The 22,219-nt window shown below is 42.9% G+C and overlaps 1 protein-coding gene across 1 annotated transcript in view; it reads right to left on the bottom strand.

Moving 5' to 3' along the window:
* SLC4A4 (solute carrier family 4 member 4) overlaps positions 1–22,219 on the bottom strand; it is a 307,465-nt gene that overhangs the window by 168,935 nt on the left and 116,311 nt on the right. Inside the window, exon 4 of the mRNA XM_006018773.3 lies at positions 3,281–3,416. Coding sequence (XP_006018835.1) covers positions 3,281–3,416 — 136 coding nt within the window. The remainder of the gene's footprint in view (positions 1–3,280; positions 3,417–22,219) is intronic.

Below are 22,219 nucleotides of genomic sequence, written 5' to 3' on the forward strand. Positions count from 1 at the left end.
AAAGTGGTGGCCTTGGGGCACTACTAAGCTCTGAGGCCTTTGCAGTTTGCTACCAATTTACCATGTCCTGTCAATCATTACTGAACAGCAATTAGTCCTCATGGAAGTACAACAGCTTTACCCAGCATCACCCACTGAGTTAATTACAACTAGTGCCAACTGAATGAGCAAATACCCAGTGACTAAAAATTTTAGCTGTTCCCTTTTAACAACCATGACTTTCATTTTTACCATGATGCTCAGGATAAATTCACATACCACATAAACTGTATTTCCACTGGGGAAATTTTCCAAAAATTTAACACTGCTGTTAACAATGCCTGAACTCTACCATCATTAACAAGATAGGAAACCCACAGGTACCTGGATTCCCTTGGTCTTTTTTACTATCTGCTTGGCTAGACCTACCCTGTGTAAGGGGAAACAAGAAAATGCTTAAAAGAGTGACAGCGGCATACCTGTACTAGAGTTCTCAACAAAGCTAGTGCCAATGAATCCTGAAACAATATTTGGCTAAAGATAACATGAACACCACACTCTTCTGCAAGTATCTTTTATTCCTATCTCTGATCAGCAGTTGGAATTTTTATTTTTTTTTAAGACTGATACCAATTTTTTTCTTATGGGCCAAGACTTCAGGAGAGGAAGGCATAATCTGCTACAACTTTTGGATGAAAATGCTGTTATCTCCTTCTGGGGAGAACATTTTGATTCCATATCAAACCTCTTGTTAATATTAACAGTGCACGGGAAGCTCTGGTAAAGTGTGGATTTGACAGCTGCCCTACCTGCTGAAGCAAAGGCCTAGCTGGACTGATCCAGTATATCTTGCAGAAGCAGCTACTCTTCAGCTTAGAGTAGATTCTGCTTTGTAAAACCAAGTCATGTCAGGCAAACATTTAAGACTATGAACTTCACTTTCTACGGAGGTCAGCAGGAGCAAAAGAAAAACAAAATGGGGCCAAACAGACATTTTTTGCAAAGGTTTAAGGGTTTCATCATTTGACCCCTGTAAGCTATAATAATGCCACCATTAAACAGCAGTGTTCACATACACAGTCCTACAGCAGCGTAATCAGGGGTGGGTAAGTAGCGAGCAGGCCCGGGTATCAACTTAAGCAGGCAGCAGAATGGTAGCTGCCCAAGGAGTCTTTGCCATGGCCCTGTGCCAAAACAATAGCAGACAGGTGTGCGGACACCTTGCTGCTATAGCAGCAGCAGCAGCAGCAGCCACAAGGGGTGGGCAGACTGAGAAGCCCCCTCTTCCCAGCCCCACTCACCCACCTGCAAACACATTGCATCTTCTCCAGCATGCTTTTGTCCAGGGTTCAAAGCTGTATTAGTTTAGCTTCTTCAGTCCTAGCTAGCAGTTCCAGCACCAAATAAAATAAATGTTTCTGAAAATTATTTTAGGGATATTTAAAACATAACGGGCACTGGCAGATGTGAAAAAACCAGCACTTTACTGGAAGAGGAAGTGCCACCATCTGTATAGATCAGGCACTTCAGCAGGGCTTTTTGGTGCTTTTATCTAAAGCTAATTCAATCAACTATAAGCACCAAAAAGCCCTGCTGAAGCGAGCAACCCATAAAGATGCTGGGCAAGCTGGGTCAAACTAATGCAATACCTCTTCTGGGTATACATGCTTAGCGCAGGGTCGCACTGAGCTGAAAGTAAAGCACAGTGGTGGGGGGGGGGGGTGTTTCCATGTCTGTAAGCACAGTCAATATTCATTTTTCCACACACTAAACTGATCAAATTTGTATAAAAAAATCTCTGAATTGGGCTTACCTTGCTTGACTCTTTGTAATAACAGTTTAAATATGACACACCTTGATTGTTCTTTTATTTTACGAATTAAGAAAACATTCTCTCTCTATTTTCACATTTGAAAGGGGAAGGGACACACGGTCTTGCAGGAAGCTGAAAGTTTAGACACAGGATTTGAAAAATGGAGAAATGGTTAACTATTTTTGCAATCAGGACTTCCAAAAGGAAAAAGCAGCCTAATCAGTGGAAGGAGCAAGCCACTAGAAAGCTGAGATGAATAATGCATATGGAAAAATGCAAATACTGAGCTGATGATAAGAAAGAACTAATAAAGGGGGACAAGAAAGGCCAATAAGCAAGAAGTTAAAGAGTAAAAGGTGAAGAGTCTTTAAACTAGCTCTACCAGGAACTGAAGAGGAAAAAAGAAAGGAGATAAGAATGCAAATTGATTGGTTCCTTAAATCACAGGTAAAGGAAAATTAAGGTAACCAAAATGCAGACTAACCATGAACTGAGTAGGATGCCTCAAGACTGGAAAGTGGAGAGAAAGCTTAGCAGAACTACAGTAAAGGAAAATGAAAAGCTAATAGTTAAAAGAAGGGGACTGGAAAAGAGAATGGAAAGCCCCACAAAACTTTTATCATGAACACCTCTCTTCAGTGAAATATCCAAATCTAGTACCTTGTACAGCTTCTCATGCAGAAAAAATATGTGTAGAGGGGTTGGGAGTGGAACTGCAGGACAGAACAAAAGTCACTGTCACTGTACAGTAAGATTTCAACCTAGCAAGCCTAATGTGCTACACAGAAACCATTAGAAGCATGTAGTATCTCCAGCTAAATTAGTTGTAGATATCATGAACTGCAATTGTCTTGTGTTATTCCACCCTTTTAAGTTGTCTGTATATACCGATATCAAATAAATTAAATATCAATATCAATAAAAAACAAGACAAATCATGCAGATATTAAAGTAGCACCAAGAAAACAAAAAAGAGGAAATAAAACCAGCCACCACCTCTTGCATCTACTACCCAGGGCGAACAATGCAGTGTTTTTTACCCATTTAAAATTAAGTTCATCATCATATCCAAGACAAGGATTATGACAAAATAGTCTACACAAGCACATGCACACATGCATGTCTGAATTTGGCCTCTAAGTCCCAAAGGCAGCTTTCATTTGGTCTCAGAAGCTTAACTTCAGGCATCCTGTTTTCACAATTCCTGCCAACATTTTAGTTGTCTGCCAAACACCATGAACATATTTGGCCCTGTAAAGATAAACAAATATACACCATAGATCTATTTTAGAGAGGTATTTAGGTAAATCCAGGGTAGAAAAAATCCCTCATAGAAAAGGCCCAGTAAATTTCAGAGGAGGACAATGTTCCTTTCAAGTCTCTGGGCCATTCTGCAGCAGGGATAATACCCTCTACTTGTGTCACTATGATTTACCCCTAAAAGTTAGTGAACACGTGTGCGTCCCTCTCAGAGCAATAGGAACTCACCTTGCAGTCTCCTTCCATTCCATCTCTTGTCCATCAACAGCCAAAAGCTCATCCAGTTCAGTGAAGAGCTGAGGGGGCGCAGGGCTGTCATCTTCCTCACCCAAGATGAAACGGATGCGCTCAGCAGCAGGGGAAACTGCAGAGGTGAAAATACTGCGATTAACAGCCTGAACGATGATCAGGGATGTGCGGCTCCACTCCTTTCCCTTCTCCCCATAGCCATTGAGCTGTTTCTCAGGGTCGCCTCTCTCCTTTGACATTGTAAATTCTCCGCGTGTGTATCTGTATCTTCCTGTCTTCCCTTGCTGCCTACTTATTTCTTAAAAACTTCAAGCTGGGAGTAAAGTTCAGGAAGACTTGTCTCTTCTTCCAGCCCTTAACTGTGTTACAACAATCCACAGCCCCTTGTAAAAAGAGCTATCAAACTTAGAACCAATATGCTCTATGGTTCATGCCCAAGGACCTTTAGTACTCTGATCAACTGAGGTCCTCAAACCGGCTTTTTTTTAATATATATGATGTAAAACTGGTTTAAGCCAAACTAATTTGGGGACACATAGTGGAAGAAAAGCAACAGCGTCCTACTGCTGGCTTTCCCCTCCCTTTGGATGAAGCTGACTTTTTCATTGGCTTGCAAACCAATCTGTAACCCTCCTTGATTTATTACCAGGAGAAGGAATATTTAACAAAAAGGTTTGCATCATCTTTACATGAATACGGTGCCCAAATGCATTTAGTCAGGCATCACTGCACTGAAAAAAAACAATCTTAGGTAAAACATTGTCTATTTAAGTGGAAGAAATCTCATTTCACTACTTGGTCTTGTGCTGATGCACATAACTGAAAATTCTGTGGGGCTCCTTTGGACCTGTAAACTCAGGAAAAACTAAATGAAATGTTTTCCCATGTAAGGGACAAATCCTCATAACTGTACCTAAAACTTCATTTTAGGGATGTTAAAGGTCTAACTATGTCATTTAAAGAAAAATAAGGAACTTACACTGCAAGTACCTTCATGGGAACCAGAAAAAATTGTTAAAAGCAACTTTATTCTTTGCTTCTTTACCTTGTATAAAGAAGGTCTAAAGGGTGGTTGCTGAGGCTGTTTTTGTTTCTTAAAGATTGTTCCCTCACATTAATCAAAAATGTCAACTCTGATTCTTCTTCCTAAGGATCTGTTAGGGTCTAATTTTTTTTTTTTAATTCCCACAACTTCAAATGAAGTTCTGAGCGTGCTGACACTTTAAAAAAATATCCTTTCAACCAAGATTTCTTAGGCATTAGAGTTAGATAAAAGTAAAAAGTAGTCAGAATAGCGTGACTAAAACGTTCTCCCTCCCAATAACTAAGCATTCCTTCTCCTGCAAAACAATTATTTTACCAGTTCTCCACACAACATAGGCATGCCCAAAGGTCAACAAGATCTGAATTTCTAACATTGAAAAAAGAAACGCATCTCCCAGGCTTTTTTCTTTATAAATTAAGTGGGCAAAAAATCATTTTTTCTTTTTTTTAGATTTAACACCTTTAAACTCAGGTGACACTCTTTTCTGAATAAAAACCAGGACATGTTTCTAGTGGCATTATTAATGATCATGAAATACTAATGGACAAGACAAAGATATTCTCCTTCTCCCTCATTTACTGGTAATGCCGCTGACACCTCCTAGCTCAACAAAATCATGGGCACCATTCTTGGACTTAAACACATTTCTCTCTTGGGATCTTATGACTAGTCACTTCTTTACCCCAGACCTCTTTAGAGTCTTTTGTCATTGTAAAAGTTCTTTGTGCCCATGATAAAACAGGCCACTAGTCTTCTAATGTGTTTTCTTCATGAAATGTGGATCAAGCCTGTTGCCAACACTTACACTGCATAAAATTTTCACAAGGACTTAAGTGATTTAAAAATTGAGCTACCATTTTCAAAGTTGACTTGGGGACCTGACACTCCCCAGTTACTCTTGAAACTGAAATTTGAAAAAGTTACACTTTGAGCAAAGAACATACACAGGAATTATATTCACTGACTTCTCTTCACTCCAGACACTGATTGTCACAATGAACGCTTGTTCTATGCTATTTGTTCATGACAAACACAGTGCTAATTCTATTTATTATAGCAACATATCTTAAACAAACTTTTTTTTATTCATTTTTTTAAAGTTTTGAATGATTAAATGAAAAGTCCAAACATAGCACATTTAATTTTTAAAAATAGAGGGGGTGGGAAGGAGAGGAATAGGACTGTCCTAATTAAACTAGGATATACTGCCATGTTTACTAATACTTAATCCCTTCCATATTACCCAGGGCTCTGCAGACCAATCCCAATAACTTTGTTCACAACTATATGTACTCATAAGTGTACTCAGACAACAAGCTATGCAGTTCTTCACTGTGATGGCACTGCAAGTCTAAGAGCTATGAGAAATGGATGCAGCTAACTGCTGAAATAATACTAAGAGCCAGATTGAGTTGTTCTAAAAGGAAGGGAAGGAAATTGGTTTTCTAGCACTTATATTTCACCTGTTTGAAAATCCCTCTAACATGCAGTGAGGCAGGAATAGAGTTTTCAACTTTCATTCTGAAATGACTTTACACTTACTAGAACTTTGATATTACTTATTTACAAACAACAGGATTTAGTTTTTTCTTTCTAGGGGTGGAATATGGACTGAACATTTCAAGGCAATATTTTCAAAGGCACCTACAAGAGTCCAATGACTTCATGCCTTGAATACTTTTTCCTCTAAAAAATGCAAGAAAACCAAGTCTGAGATGATTATTTAAGAAAACTATTCGAAGGAGGAATCCACATATCTACTATTAGCTACAAAGGCATTCAGGATCCTATATTAAGTCAGTGGGATTTGTGCTCCCTTGAAATTTGTGCAATCTCTTCATATCCTCTCACTTCATAGAACACAACAGCGCTAGGAAAACCTCTGAATAGGTGCTGGCAAAACTACATGCACTAGTATGTGGTCTGTAGAGTTGTTTATTTGTTTTAATAATGCCCTATTTTCCCTATTTACTGCCCTACCAGCTTGGCCTATGCTTCTAGTCAAGGGCTGGAGGCAACATACTCAAGAGCAGGGGTGCTCACTCAACCCCCAGCCCACCAGCCAGATCCAGGTCCCAGCGCCAGGTAATCTGGCCTGCAGGGCTCCCCCAAGAGTACAAAATTGTGGCTGCGGGAAAGCAGTAGCATTGGTCCTCCTCTGCCAAATTTCCAGACCTATGGGGAACTCCATGGGCCAAATATCATGGCCCTGCATAGTGTATCAGGCGCACAGGGTAGCATGAAGTCTGATCCTGGTATGCAAGGCCAGGCAGGGACAGCCCAGGACCCAAGGGCCTGGGCCTTCCCCAGCATGGAAGAGGCAGTGTGGGGCCCAATCTGGCCCGCAGAACAGCCTCATGCCATTTATCTGACCCACAGGGACAGAAAATTGAATACCTCTGCTCTCGAGCAAACCTGTAACTGTCCTGGATATCATTAGAGAACAACACAAAGCAAGGTCTGATCCCCACACTGAGTACAAATTCTTGCTGGCATTAACATTAATGCATTTGTATACTGTAGGCCGAGTTCTGAAACCAAGAAAATTGATGCAGATCCAGTCTTGGCCCTGTGAATATACCATTGATTTTTTTCCCCTGCATTGAGCTCTCCCTATATCAGATATTTCTTATTTTAGTTGCTTTCTTCAAGAAGCAACTAAAATTATGTGAAGTATAATTTCTGCCATTCCTGAACAGCAGCATTTTAGTATATACCTGATGGATAAAAGCCCAACTCTGCAGTCTCCTCACCACCTTTAAACCCTTACCTGCTTCTCAGCACCTGTTATCCATTCCCCAGGGTAAATCAGGCACCAACTATAACTGCCAATATAACTTCTAGGATATCAATGCATTTGCACCATCTGCCATCAAACTGGGTATTCACTAAATCAGCTTATTCATCACGAGTATGAACACAAGTAACATAATATGCTCTGACTACCTGTTATACATAATACAGTGACCTCGCAAAGTGGCTACATAAAAAGTCTTAGTTTTTATACAAACCATTCTTGATAAAACGCACTGTTTATTTCCTGGGAAGGTGTGACAGCGGCGTGCCACCATCACGGACACAGGGTGAGGCAAGGAAAGGTTGCGGGGCCAACGAAACCCCGGTACAGAACCCCAGAGGGGGTCACTTACCTCCGGGAGACCCGGTGGTGCCGGAGCCGAGACCACGGCAGCAGTCACAGCCGCAACTACAGCTGTGCGAGCCGGCATTACGCCGGCTATTTAAGCAACTGTTCCCAGTAAGGGAGACAGCTGGGCCAATCGCGGCGGCCAACATGGCCGCCGCGGGCAAGTTTAAAAGCCCCGACAGCACCAGTGGGGAGGGGGAGCGAGAGAGGGAGAGAGAAGGCAGGCAGCACGTCTGGTGTGCTGAAGCTCCCGTTGGGGAAAGGCACCAGCTAGGCTGCGCCTTGCCGGCACAGGAGGCAGGAGAAGGATCTAAGCCTCTAACAGAGGTAGGCAAGGGGAAGCTTCTTAGCTTGCCACCGATAGGGAGTGGGGAAGGGCCAGTGCCACTCCCACGAGGAGGGAAGGAGGGGGCACGACGAGACGCCCTGCGCGTATTAGCACTGCCCTTCAGGGAAATAGAGTCGGGGACAGGTGCAGAAGTCCCTGACAGCCACCGGGCCAGGGAGGTCAGCCATGGGAGTCTCCCAGCCCAGGCGGAATATTATTTCTAGAAAAGTTAGGGAAGAAGGACACCAAGAAATAGCAGAAGGACCAGCGAGACAAGAGGACAGGCTGGCAAAGGGGTACAGCTAAGTCCGGGTCCCTGCATTTGTGAAACCAATGGCCAGTAAGCCTGCAGAGGACCGCAGGTCACTATCCTACCAGCACGTGATCGGTTGGCAAGTGGACAGGGTGTAGGGGTGGCAGATCCCCGTGGAACACCATCGGCAACAGCTGTGAGTACACCCATGTTGGGGAACACCTCTGGTAAGCACTCCACTGAAACCCTCTCACAATTATATACCAGCAAAGTCGTGGCAGGAAGGACGAGGGGAGGGGCTACCTAAACGATGGGTGACACTAGACCTGAGACATCCGTCATCACAGAAGGCAATAACTATTTATTATGATACTCTTAGGCAAAATTAAGGAAAGCAGTTAGTACTAACTCAGTTTACGGAATGCTTCCTATTTTACATTTGATTATAAATGTTTTATCAATTGAAAGTATATAGTTTAAACTCTTTTTGTAACAAGAAAGTTTACTTAAATATCTAATTCTTAGCCAACATTTCTATTACTTACACAGTGAAACTAGTCACTTATATACATTCACCCCTTTTTCTCTAGAAGTTTATTCTCATCTCAGTACGTGGATGAGGTATCTATTTGACCAGATGACAATTTTATGCACCTAGAAATAGATTCTCTGGTGATGCAATCATAGTTCTAATGAAGTCAACAGAAGATGTCCCAAATTTTCAAAGTTTTAAATTTTCACTTAATGAGGAAAGTGTAAAAAGGAGTACTTACATTCTATGACATGTGCCTAAATGCCGTTTGCTCACTAATTCTGAGATGTTTTGGAAATGCATCATTTTAAACATGAAAACTTGATACTGCAATTATAAAGGCCTCCGTGAAAAATGTACATTGATATATCTTTAAAACCACACTTACTAAAAATAATTAAAACAGCTTTAGCTTCCTAGGCCAGCACTACACTTAGGGTGACCACCTTTTCGAAAAGGGAAGGCAGGACACAATGCCGCCAGCCTGTAAGGCAAAACCCGCCATTTCCTAATCTCTGCAGATGCTGTGAATCTGGAACAAATGCTGTCCCAGAGTCATGCAGCCTGGGATTGGAACTTAAGGTTCCCAATGCGGGACTGTCCCACCCAATTAAGGATGGGTGATCACCCGAACTGCACTTGAGCATATGCTTATAATCAAGCATTTTGACTCCCAGGTGGTTTTGTAATCAATGGGATGCAAGCATGCACTGAAGTGTTATGCTCAACTGGGACTTGGCAGAGAAGGGAAAAAGGCTGAACTAGGGAAAAATGCACAGTCATAGCTTCCCTCCTCAACTAACAACTCTATTACACTGATTCTCAATTAGGGTGCCTCAACACGTATAGATGCACAAATGCTGGTACCATCACTGCTTCTCAGTGCTAGAGCAGAACTCTTTAAAAAAAAATATTCAGCTTTCCATGGAGTCCATGACCTTGTAGCCAAAGCATCACTGGCAGCAAAATGGAAGTACCGATATACATTTTTTATATATGTACAGAGGTAGAGAGAGTGAGATGGTCCTGAAAAGAAAGATCATTGTGTGGTTAAAGCACTGGAGGGCCGGGCAACTGGAGTTGTGTGCCTCAGTTTTGCTGCGTGACCCAAGGCAAATTACTTAAATCTCTCTACACCTTAGTTCTGTATCTGTACAATGGAGATAAAAACAGTTTCTATATTAGCCATGCTTATTTAGATTGCAAACTCTTCAGAGCAGGGACTCTCTTGCTTTGTGTGTGTAGTGTGTTAACATAATGAAGCCTTAATCTTGGCAAAAGCTTTGATGTGCTACTGTAATGCTGTATAATTATATCAATAACAGCAATGTATTATTTGTACTGAAACAGTGCCTAGGAGCCCCAATCATACATCAGGGCAATTTTTGCTACAAACACAACAAAAAGATGATACCTGCTGTACACATGTACAAATCCAGTGCTGCAGATGCGAGTGGAGGTTTCTGTGATTTAGCCCCGATTCAAATTCAGCTCAAGAAGCAGCAAAGTTAGTGCTATTTCATAGTTGTCATGTGGCTTCATAGTACTGCAGTTGTGCAGATGTGCAGCAAGAGGTGGCTATCCACCTCCATTTTGCTGTTGGAAGTCTCCAGATTGAGCCCAAAAACTGAGCTACACTCTCACCCTCCAGAGCAAGGCAGATTAGCCAGGAAGTTTACAAGTCTTCTCCTACCTGTAACACTTTTTCCAGGGGCTTCAGTCCCTGATTACTACAAATCTGCACTACTTCGCTTACAACTGTTTTTAAAAGATTAAAAAAGAAGTTAAGAAGGTTAAAACTTCTAAAACCAAATCAAGAAGGTAAAAGGATTAATGGTCATTTCAAAAACCACTGTCAGAACAATGCCACTTCTCAGACCTTAGGCACATTCATTATTCTTTTAAGAAGTTTAAAGTCTTGAACTATCTTTAAATCTGCAATTGTGACACATTACCTTTTCGTCAACTGATAGAGATATTCTCTCATTTAATAATTTTGAGGAAATAACTACAACATCTTTTATCAGTTTATGTCTGATTTCACTGCATGATAATTCGACATTCAGCTGCAAAATTCTTGTTGCTGAACATTCACCTGGACTGCCTTACAGAAAGGATTACAGAGCACTCAACACAAATCCCACCACTAACTTCTACAGTAAAACATCAGCAAGGACCCTCCACTTCATTCTTTCTTCTTGTCTTTTCTTTTCTTTTTTTTCCATTTGTTCATGGCAAACTTGCTGCAGTTAGCAAGGATGATAAAGTCCAAAATCCAATTAAGGAATTTGCTAGGTCACAGGTCTCTTATGGCTTGCTTTACCATATGCTTTTTAGTGCAATTTTGTAGGTTAATGGGCCGTTTATGTGTTGTTTATGTGCTCCCTTTAGCAAGGAGAACATATTTTCATCTTAATCTCCTGAGCGAACAGCATGTACTAAGCCTACACTGACGGTCCTGTATCAGGCTGACTAACAAGAGTGCAATAAACCTGCAAAATCAACTCTGAAGACCTCCTACTGCCCAACCTTTGAGTGCTGCCACTGTCCATGTTTTTTGATCACCTATAATTCTGGCTAGCCCAACAAATCTAGAAGCTGCTGGAACCAACTGCATTAATGAGAAGAATAGTCACTGGTATTGAAAAAGTCCTTTTTTCTATTCTTATCTCCCCCATGTAACAACCTGATCATCAACAGTCATAAGCAATTATTTGAGAAAATATTAACCTTATGGATTTTTTTTCCCTTTAAACACACAAGGAATTAAAGTGTTAATTGCAAGATTTTCACCATATATAATACAACATATTAAATATACATGTCATTAGTAAGGGTCAACCCAACTCAAGGAAGAGGCCAGCTGATTTTGTAGGGAGACTGCAGGGTGACTGATCGTGGCAGGGTCCCCCATGCCTCTGATTGGCTGAGGGGCCCTGGCCCTCACCACCAATTGGCTGTGAAGGCTGCCCGTAATGTGGCCCCACCCCTCATGCTGACTGGTGGAGAAGGGTACAGCCTTCATGATAAGAAGCCCTCTCCACCAATCAGCAGCAAGGGGCAGAGGCAACAGCCATCTTGGGCTCCCCTGTGTGCCAGCAGCTCCCCTTCCCCCCTGGCAGGCTGCACAGCCAGGCCACAGTGCCATGAGGGCTGCTGGCTCCCCAGGGAAGGAGCCAGCATTTTATTTTCAGTAACTTTTCTTTTTTTTCCACAGACATTGCCTACTTTCATGGACAATGCTGGATTTCCGTTTTCCACAAAATTGACAAAATTGCAATATTGGTCGGTCCCTAGTCATAAGTGTCTTTTTTTTATTTAGTTAGTTTCCCTTCCTTCCCCTTTCATAGGTAACCCTGCCACACAACTACAAAATACAGTGCCCCACCCTGCCATATGTAAAGCAGGGGAACAATGGTGGCAAATGTCCTGGTGCTGGAAGGCTTGTGAAAAAAACTCTCAAGAGGGCCAAGGAGGGCCATGCCCCTGCTACAGAGGAAGGCAAAAACCCTGACAGTCTTTATCAATTTGACCATGTGTAAAACTCCTCCCTGACCCCAAATGCAGTGGTAGGCCAGACCCTGAGTGAGGGACAAATCTCCGGGTTTTAGTCCCAAAAGGAGCACCGGTACACCCCAGTCAAAACTGAATAAGTAAGAGATTAACAAACAGCTCCTTAGGGAGAAAACCTATTCTTTGTAAAATAAGGGAGAATATGTTGTGCTGAAAAAAAATGTGGTTCCATTCCAGCAAGTGAATACATAAACTGATTCTTAAATCAACCCATTTGTTTCTTCCAGTTCTGCATGTTCAGTCATATCTGCTAGATTCTGTTCCCACATGAACTTTAATTAAACTAAGCTCTGATTGAAGGATCACATTCTGCCTTCACCTCCCCCTGCAATGAAAAGTAGTAGTGTAAGTGAGGACCTCAGGACAGATCCTGTTCCACGCACTGGACATATAAAGCTTCAAATAGATGTCACTTGTGATGGCGTAAAAAATTTTACGGTGGCACAGAATCTGAGCTAACAGACATCTATTACTTTTGTCGTGCCACAAATGCCCATATATGTGCTCTCGACAATTTCTGGTAATAGTTTGTGCCACCTTTTTGCAACTAACATCTGTTAGTTTCTGGCAGGAGAGCATGGGCAGTCCAGAGCTGCCTCCATTCCCCTGCTGCCTTGGGCAGGTGCTCCCAGGGCTTCAAGATCCCTTTGAACCCCCTGTAAAGGGACTCCTGGAGCACACACATCACACTGCTATGCCCTAACTCTGCCCAGTTTGCAAGTACAGTAGGGGAAACCCAATGGTACTTCCTGCCTGTAGACTTGATGATGTACACTCCAGAAGTAGGCCTTCAGATGATTCTTAGGGTACACTTCCAAGCTGCTTCACCCAAACCTGGGGCACACACCTACAAGTGGGGGAACCCCCGGGTTTCCCACTTGCAGATGTTCATCCCAGGTCAGGATGCAGCAATGTGACATGTAAGCCCCAAAAATCCCACGCAGGGGAATCCCAGAGAGGGCTTTCAAGCTGCCACACCCCAGATCAAGGCATGACACCAAAGGTCAATGTCCCAGAGGATCAGGCCCCTGAAGCCCTGGGAGCAACAGGGCCCCAACCCTGTGTGACAACAGCAACTTCTGTTTTTGCTGATCAGCTGTATCAGCTGGGCTGGGACACATCCTGGCACAGCTGATGCTACAACAAAAATTACATCTGTTTTTAACCTAAGTGTTTTTCTGCAATCCTATTCTACCCTATATACATCCCTCAAAAACCATTATGACAAAAGGTAGTTGGATCCTCCTGGATGCTTTTTGTGACAGTCTGAAAGCTAAGATGAAGATGCATGGCAAAAATAAATGCATTAACTTCTTTCCAGGGATATGGGCAAGGTGGAATTGGATGGTACTTAGAATCCTAGACGGAGGAATAAGATCCAGACCACTGCATCTCTGGCAGATTCTAACTTACTGGCGAGACTGTATATAAAGAAAATAATTCAGCTGGACTCTCAGTGTTTGTCTATGCTGGAGAACACCTCCTACAATACCAAGTTGGCATAAAGCACTCTTATGATAGTGCAGCTACATCTACTGTAGGGGTTTTGCCAGCCTAGTTATGTCAGCTGAGGTATGTGGTTTTAACACACCCCAGCCAACCCAGCTATCCTGGAAAAACTTTGTAGTATAGACATACTCCCTCAGGTCATGTCTACTACATTGCCTTCATGCCACCCCCAAGAAGTACAGCCATGAAGAGCTCAGCCTGCTCCATTCTGTGAACACCAAATCCCAAAAATGAGGCAATGTAGTTGCCTTAGAGCAACAATCGAGTCATGCTCATGACTGCTCTAAGACTGTTAAATTGCCTCATTTGGAGGAGTTCGTTCCCATAGAGCACAAGTGGGCAAAATACTGAGATGGTACAGACATGCTCTCAGAGTCTAAGGCAACGTTTACATAACGCTGTCCTGGCACTACTTTGGTGACTGATATATGTTTTCAAGAGGAAAGTTTTCATGAACAATTAATTCAGTAGATCATTGCTGATTTTTGCTCAGAAACTTGTATTTCATTGTCTAGAGACCTTTTGAATGAATGAATGAGTGAGTAATCTGGTTCCTATATTACAATGGGTATATACAGACGTGTTCCATGCATGTTTTAGTACTGTAATTTAGAGCACTTTTTAAAGCACTACAAAGTTACAGTTCTCTTAAACATGATATAAGTGCAGTGTTTGATGGGAGTGGGAGGGGAGTTCTGAGCTTCCCTGCACTTTCCAGGGTAGGAGGCAGGGGGCACTCCACAGCCTCCTGGGGCTTCTCCAATGGTCAGAAATTTGACCAGCATACAGAAGTTATTTAAAGCACTGTAGGTTGCTAAAGTGCTGTAAAATATTTAATAGCTCATTTAACAAGGGTTAATTACATGGCAGAAACAAGATTGCATTTGCAAAATGAACTTTGCTTCTACAGCATGGCTGTTACAATAGCTCAAGTTTGTACCCTGGCTGTGCTGTGTGGGAATATTAGTGGATTTGTTTAAAATGTTTTAAACCCCTGTACAGACAGTCATTCGGAATTAAAGCCCCTGACCTTAATTTGGTGGAATTACCTTCACTTCCCACCATAAATGCAGCTAAAGCCAACAAAGGCCACTCTAATGCTGAATAAGATTATCCACACAAGATTTTATGCAGTTTAACAAACCCACTTCAAATGTACAGCTTTATTTAATTGGGAATAACTTTTTAGAGCCAGGCTCTAAAATCTGGTCATGTTACAATGAGTCAAACAATGATTTGATGGCAAGTTCCCACAAAGAATAACCGGCTTGATTAGAAACCAAAGGAGCTGATGCTCTGGCTACTGACCATTATTAACAAACAAAAAAAGCCCAGAGGAGATTTCACTAAAGTCATGGAAAATTAACATCACCCTTTATTGTCACCATCCCAATTAGCTGACAAAGTACACACACTTCCTGAATAGATATTTCATTAGTCTTCGCTAATGATTTGTCTTTTGCAGCCAACTGGTGTAATCTATCTAGCCTGTGGAAGCTTGTACTTGAGTGATCTCACTGCCTGTGTTTCTGGCTGGAAGGACAGGAAAAGGAGGATGATATTAGACCACTATAGAGCATACCTAGTCCGTCCCTAGCCTGCTACATACGGGAATCAGCTCAGCCCAGGTGCATTCATCAAAGCCAAACTGACCATTTCTCCCACCACATAACTAACACTAGTCTACACAGGCATCCAGCTGCAAATGCTATGACCCCTACTCCCAAATTCCATTGCTGACCTGATAACAAAGAGAGGGGAAATAATTAGCGCGCTCTTAGGATGTGAGACACACAAAAGAACAACTCTGAGCACAAAACAGTCTGAACCATCCATACCCACCCTCAATTTTTGTCCTGATTACGAGGGGAAGACATGGTATAAGGAATACAGCCCCCAACAGAGTTTGGATAGAAAACATTTCTCTGTTCTCTATTCGACCCCACCATATTCCTTTTACAACTGTTCATCTCTCTCAGACATAGTAACTTTGATTAATGCTAATTAACATAAGTCAAGTCATTAATAAGACCAGAAGCGACTTCTACCAGCTGATGGTAGAACGTTGCCTTGCATGTACCACTGAGGTCTGCCTAGATAATGCTGGTGACAATTTAAATGACACTGACTATACAACACAGCAAGAGCTGGTAGAAGGCTGAAGAAAAACAGTATAGCTTAAAATAAAACCCCAGGTATGGAAAAAGCCCTACCAAAACTTAAGTATATTCTACAATGGAGAGGCCCCCAGACTAAGCCCAGCAAATGTTTTCTAGTGGTGTACAGGTCTTCTGGCTTCTCTCAAGCGGTAAATGAAATGCAGCCTCATGCTGGAAGCCACAAAAAATCATTTTTATGGGGGCGTTGATGGCTACATGTGTGACATTTCCAGTATGTTAGCCAATAGTCACATATACATGTTCTCTCCAGTGGTGTAACAGTAAGTAATAATAGTTGACATTCATATAAAGCATTTCTCACGTTCAAACCATTATACCAAACCATTAGACTTGGCTTTTCCCTCCAGCATAGATAGGCAAAAATTTCCTTTTCTGGGAAATGGAGATACATACAGAGAGGCAAACTGAATTTCCCAAACCAACTGTAAGTCAGTGGCAAAACCAATACTAGAAGTCTTGGCTCACCAGGAGTACTGCCAAGTGAAAGAGCTCTTCAACACACTGAAGAGAGTTCTACTCTACAGGGAACTACACTAAATTAAAATAGTCAGGTCCTTCCAGAGGTCTTGCAAAACCCACCTGAGGATCATCAACACCCATATAATCTGCCCGAGAAGTGGTATGAGAACAAAGTTTCATTTCTTACATGGAAAGTCAGTTACATTTTGATGGAGCCAACAGAGCATTCAGAACTAAACCAGACGTTATGGCAACTCAACGTTAAGATGATGACCTCCTGGCAATGCCTGGCAGTGCTTAAATGAATGGTGAGTCCTTTGATGAGACAGAGGTTCCAACCCATGTCCCACTCTTCCACTTCTGCAGACCACAGGAGTACAGAATGTTTTGCAGTGTTTCTCAACCCATGGTTTGCAAGAATATATGAAAGGGTCTCAAACAAACTTTAAAAATGGATTCTCCTTTAAAGGAGAAAAACGTGGGAAACTCTGGCTTTTCCCTTCCAGGCTGGCAGAGTTCCAGCGTGAAAGGGGCTGCTTGGCACTCCCCATGCCTCACACAATACCCCAATATGCCCCACACAGTCATCCCCTGCCCCACACCTATGAGGCTGGGGCCTGGGGGCAGGGGGCAGCAAGTCAGGAGTGAGGGACACTGAGGCAGGACTGGCCATCTGTGTTTACAAATGATCCTGGTACAAAAAAGGTTGAGAACCACTGCTGTAAAACCAACTCGTTTAGTGTTGGAGGAGACATGGCCCACATGCAGTATGAGATGCACTAATTACAAAATCACATACTGTTTTTCCCTCACTGAACTCCTATCTTATTCAGTGCACAGAGTACATTCTGCTTAGTAAGCAAGCATTTATTCAACAATTTATTTTATCCTCCTTGTTAAAAGTGGCCTCATCCCTCATTTACTGCCCACCGTCCAAACCCTATGCTTTTGTAAGGCTGTCATCACTACAATATCTCACAAATATCAATGTAGCTTCACAACAGCTCTCTGAAGTGATATTGTACTGTTATATCTGTGACAAACCATGCTGGTGATGTTAGGGTGAACTCAGAGCCCCGAACTTATCTCCACTATTCTGTTGCATGTCTGTGGGGAACAGGCTAGATTTTGCCCTTGGAGTAACTCCTCATCCCAGCAGATTTCCCAGCCGCTGACCAAACCTTGCAGCTCTACTAGAGGCAGTCTGCCAACTAATGCAATATTCCCCTTAGCTTTGCAAAACATTACAGATCCTTCACTCCACAGAGGCAGAATACCTGCAATTGTCCATTGCTCTGAAAAATCACTTTTACCACAGAAATGTTTGGTACATGCAACAGCAGCAGTATATATTATACAAGAAAGTTAGGTCATACAAGAAAAAGTAACTATTAGATTTGGAAGACAGATTACAAAAGAATTACACAGAAAATAATTTCTTCAACTCTATCCAGAAACAGCTTTTGAGATAACCGCTGGATGCAGGAGCTTCATTCAAAAGGTTGTCCTACACCAGCAAACCTGCCACCTCATCTGGTTATCCCAACTGCATAAATTCCCCAAGGTCAGGGGTCCCTAGACAACCTCCTCTTTCCAAAGGGATCTCTTCATTTTTATATAAAGTACTTGGGGAGCATGTGCACTATTGCACATGATTTCCTTCCCTCGAATTATGCATCCGTCAGGTAAGGTGTTCCTGCTGACTTACATATCGTGTTCAGATAAGACATCAGAATTATTCTAAACCCTAATTAGATTTTTTCTGTACCCATTACATATTTTAGTGGGCAAAGATATCCCCTCAGCATGAGTTAATGCCTGTACTCTTAACTATTTCAACACTTTCCTAGCTGACCAATATGCATACCAATTTTAGGTATATTCTCTAGAAATTGGATTCATTTTGAATGTGTGAATAGTTATTGCCTAGTGGAGGAATCTCCTGATGCTTGATTTAGCAAATCAAAACTCACTTCCCATTTAAGTCACATTATAAAAATACAACAACACATTCATGCCCAAAACCATGGTACAAACAATAAAAATGATAAAACTGAATATAGCTTAACACCAGCTGTAAATAGAGGCTGAATATGACACTAGTAAATCCAAGTCAGGGAAGTATCTATGTAGGATGAATAGGGTAACCCAACATTAATTCTGCAGGAAACAGGCACAGAGAGATTAATTTGAAATCTTTGTACTACTTTGGGGTACCCCCTATGAGATGAATCAGATTTGAATTTGTAATAGTACCTGACATTTTACACAGCCTGATTTGTACAGAGCACATCTCCCATTAAATTCTGTTACAGCTGCAAGTGAGCCCATCCCCCAGGATACACCACACAACCCCACTGCCAAATTTCAAGTCCCTTATCCAAAGAAGGTTGCTGCTAAAACTTCTTAATGGTTTTAAGAACTTTTAATGTGCACAAACCAACCTGTTTCACCCGTAGAGCTGAATTTTTCTTCTAAAATTTGGAAAAAAAAGTAACAACAACCTGGAGGCAGCTGGCTCATATAGAAAATTTCAATTCAAACTGTCCAAGTTTTGCAATGCTATAGGTGACTGGATACAGGCTTTTCGTTAGAAAACCATTAGGTGATTTTAAATGTGGCAGTCACTTCCTGTAGGAGGAACAACATAACAAATTCTAGAAAGCAATGGTTCTGAGGGTCTGGCCATCTTCACAGCAACATCTTTCCCTTCATTGCACCTGATGGAGATCCCACTCAGCAACATTAGGAAATCTCTCTCTACTGTGTTCAGGCAGCAGACAATATAAATACCATCAAAACACATCACGTGCATAGGGCAACTGCATATAGACTTCATCAACAATGCATTATTAATAGCTTCCTGTGGATGCATAATCATTAAGCTAAACTGGAGCAAATACTTCAATGTAATAAAGGCTCCATCCTCTGCCCACTAAAGCCAAAGGCAAAACTCCTTCTGATTTCAAAGATGCAGGTGGATCAGGAGCTTCTCTCTCTCAATAAAAGTGGAAGGTTACATACATTGTACCAAAATGCTAATCTCCAATGCCCAGTCTTCAAATAGCAAGAAAACTAAGAGATGTCTCCGTTCCCTATCACTTTTAATTTTATATCATAAGTTTATGTATTCTGAGAGGTTAGAATGCCTTTCCCTTGCCTGTGACACTACTCTTGTTGGAGATAATAAAGTCTAGCCACTGACACATACTTCAGCACTGTGGGTCGCATATGTGGTTACAAAGCAGAGGATATAAATTATTGAATGATTGACATACTTTTCCCTTTTTGGTCATATACACTGAAAAAAAAAATCACTGAAGATGTTGAAATCTTTAGGTTAGTTTAGCTATTTTGCTGAAAGAGGTAAGCTGCAACTTTAAGAAGCTTTGGAGTTGGTGTTTCCTACGAAACAACATAATGGTAAGATGGCCAACCTGTGCAACTGTGCTCAAAAGTGCATCATTAATCATTCACTTTTGATTCATAAAGAAAAGGTTGGGATGTGGACATTTTACAGTTTACTTACCAATACAAGCACCTTTACTTCGGGACCTTTAGGCCCAGATGCTAGTGCCCTTGTTCATATTAATTAGCATTATAATCCTCAAGTAGTCCCAATGACACTGCTCAGTAGGAGCAGGGCTACCAGAACAGAAGAATTAGATTGCTGGGCAAGGAGGGGGCACTACAGCAGAATCCAGCTGACCTCCAACAAAGAGATTATTGAAAAACCTAACCCCTTCCATAAGATCATTTCCTGTCAGAGGCTACAACCCCTGTCATTAACCAATTGTTAAGGGCAATATGCTCATGAGCTGTTTTCTTGTTTCCTGTTTCCCATCGATTTAAGGCAAGGATAAGAGCACGGGGACCTTTTCAAAGGCTGAAATAACTTCAGGCTTTTCCACTCTGATTTTAAACTTTTATCCTCAGATAATGAAAAATGGTTCATCTCCTCTTAGCTCCAGCCCTCGGGCTGGGATAAGCAATTTTATACCTTTTAAACTGCCCGTAGAATCCCTCTATAAACACAGTCTCATCATTGTCTTGTTCAATCAAGTCTTCACATTACTTCAGACCATGTCTGCAGTTATGAAGGCTTCTTTATCTACTGTTTAACCAACTGTAAGCGCATTGGAGAATTCTGTTTTCTCTCTGCAACTTTAAAATGTGACTCCAGCCTTCATTTCCTGATTTTAAGCAGCTCCTCTTGCTGTAACCAAACCCCTGTAAACAGGCTTACCATATTTCCAAGTCCAAAAAAGAGGACACCTGTCATGAGGGGGGAGGGGAAGGTGGAAATATGATGGTGGGGGGGCAGTGATATGCCGGTGCCCTGCCCCTACCCAATTTGTTGCCCCTCACTGCTAAGCCACAGCCCCCCGCCGGCAGCCCTGCTGCTGCTCCTCACTCCCGGCCCACTAACAACAGCCCTGCCAGTGCCCCTAACTCCCAAACCACAGTACCCTGCCACCCTGGGCCATGATGGTGCCTCTCACTCTCACCAACAGCCCCAAGCCATCCCTGCTGGTACCCCTCATTCCTGACCCAGAGTCCCCTGGTGCTGTCAGGAGGAGAGGACACAGTCACCCCCACCCCCAGTGCCCCTCACTCCCAGCCCGCAGCCTCCTGCCCCCTCAGCACTGCCCACAGGTACTCAAGCTGTCCTTGTCCTGACCGGGCTTGTGCGCAGTGGCTCCAATTCATGTAGGTCGCAAATGAGTGTGTCTGGCCTCAGCACAGGCTGCAGGGAAGAGGAAGGGAGGCTTGTGGCAGCCCACACTCTGGGATGGGGCTGCAGCGCAGTGCCAGGTAGCATGGCCAGGGTTCCCCACCCCCTTTTTTCCTTTTCTCCCTCCCCCCCACCCCCGCAGCCCCAGCCCCTGCCCCCCCACCCTTCCGCCCTGACCAGATATCTGGGATTTTGCTTTGCTCCAGGGATGTGAGCAGGGGGAGAGCGATCGGAGGCAGCAGGGAGCACCACATGGGTCTGCACATGCCTCCGCAGCTGCAGGCAGGTACGTCTGTGCTTCCTGCTGCCTCCTATCACCCTCCCCCTGCTCCCACGAGGGAGCAAAGCAAAATCCTGGACATTTGGTCAGATTTAAAAAAAAACACCCAGGTGGAAATCAGACAGCTCAAAAAGAGGGAAAACCACAGACGTAGGGTAACCCTACTGTAAAACCACATGAGTTTCAAAGGAATACCAAATCTCTCCAACACTCAGCCCCTTAGGTTTTGATCCCTTACCTCAGATTCATAGATGTAGGGTCGGAAGGGACCTTGCAGATCTTCTAGTCCAACCCCCTGACCTGGGCAGGAGAGAAAACTGGGCTCAAATGACCCCAGCCAGGTAATCATCAAGCCTCCTCTTAAAGACTCTCCCAAGGTAGGAGCCAGCACTATTTCCCTTGGAAGTTGGTTCCAGATCCTAGCCACCCTGACTGTGAAGTAGTGCCTTTGGATGTCTAGTCTGAACCTACTCTCTAACAACTTACGGCTGTTATTCCTTGTTACTCTGGGAGGCGCTCGGGGGAACAAGGTCTCTCCCATTCCCCGTTGGTCCCCCCTAGTAAGTTTATAGACAGCCACTAGATCCCCCCCTCAGCCTTCTCTTGTGAAGGCTGAACAGGTTTAGTTCCCTTAGCCTCTCCTCATAGGGCCTGCCCTGCTGCCCCCTGATCATGTGAGCGGCCCTCCTTTGGACCCTCTCCATGTTGTTCACATCCCTCCTGAAGTGGGGCGCCCAGAACTGGATGCAGTACTCCAACTGCGACCTGACCAGTGTGGCATAGAGGGGGAGGATTACTTCCTTGGACCTGCTTGAGATGCATCTGTGGATGCATGACAAGGTACGGTTGGCCTTCCTGACCACGTCCCCACACTGTTGG

Source organism: Alligator sinensis, unplaced genomic scaffold (assembly GCF_000455745.1).
Source record: "Alligator sinensis unplaced genomic scaffold, ASM45574v1 scaffold222_1, whole genome shotgun sequence".
Classification (NCBI taxonomy): Eukaryota; Metazoa; Chordata; order Crocodylia; family Alligatoridae; genus Alligator; species Alligator sinensis.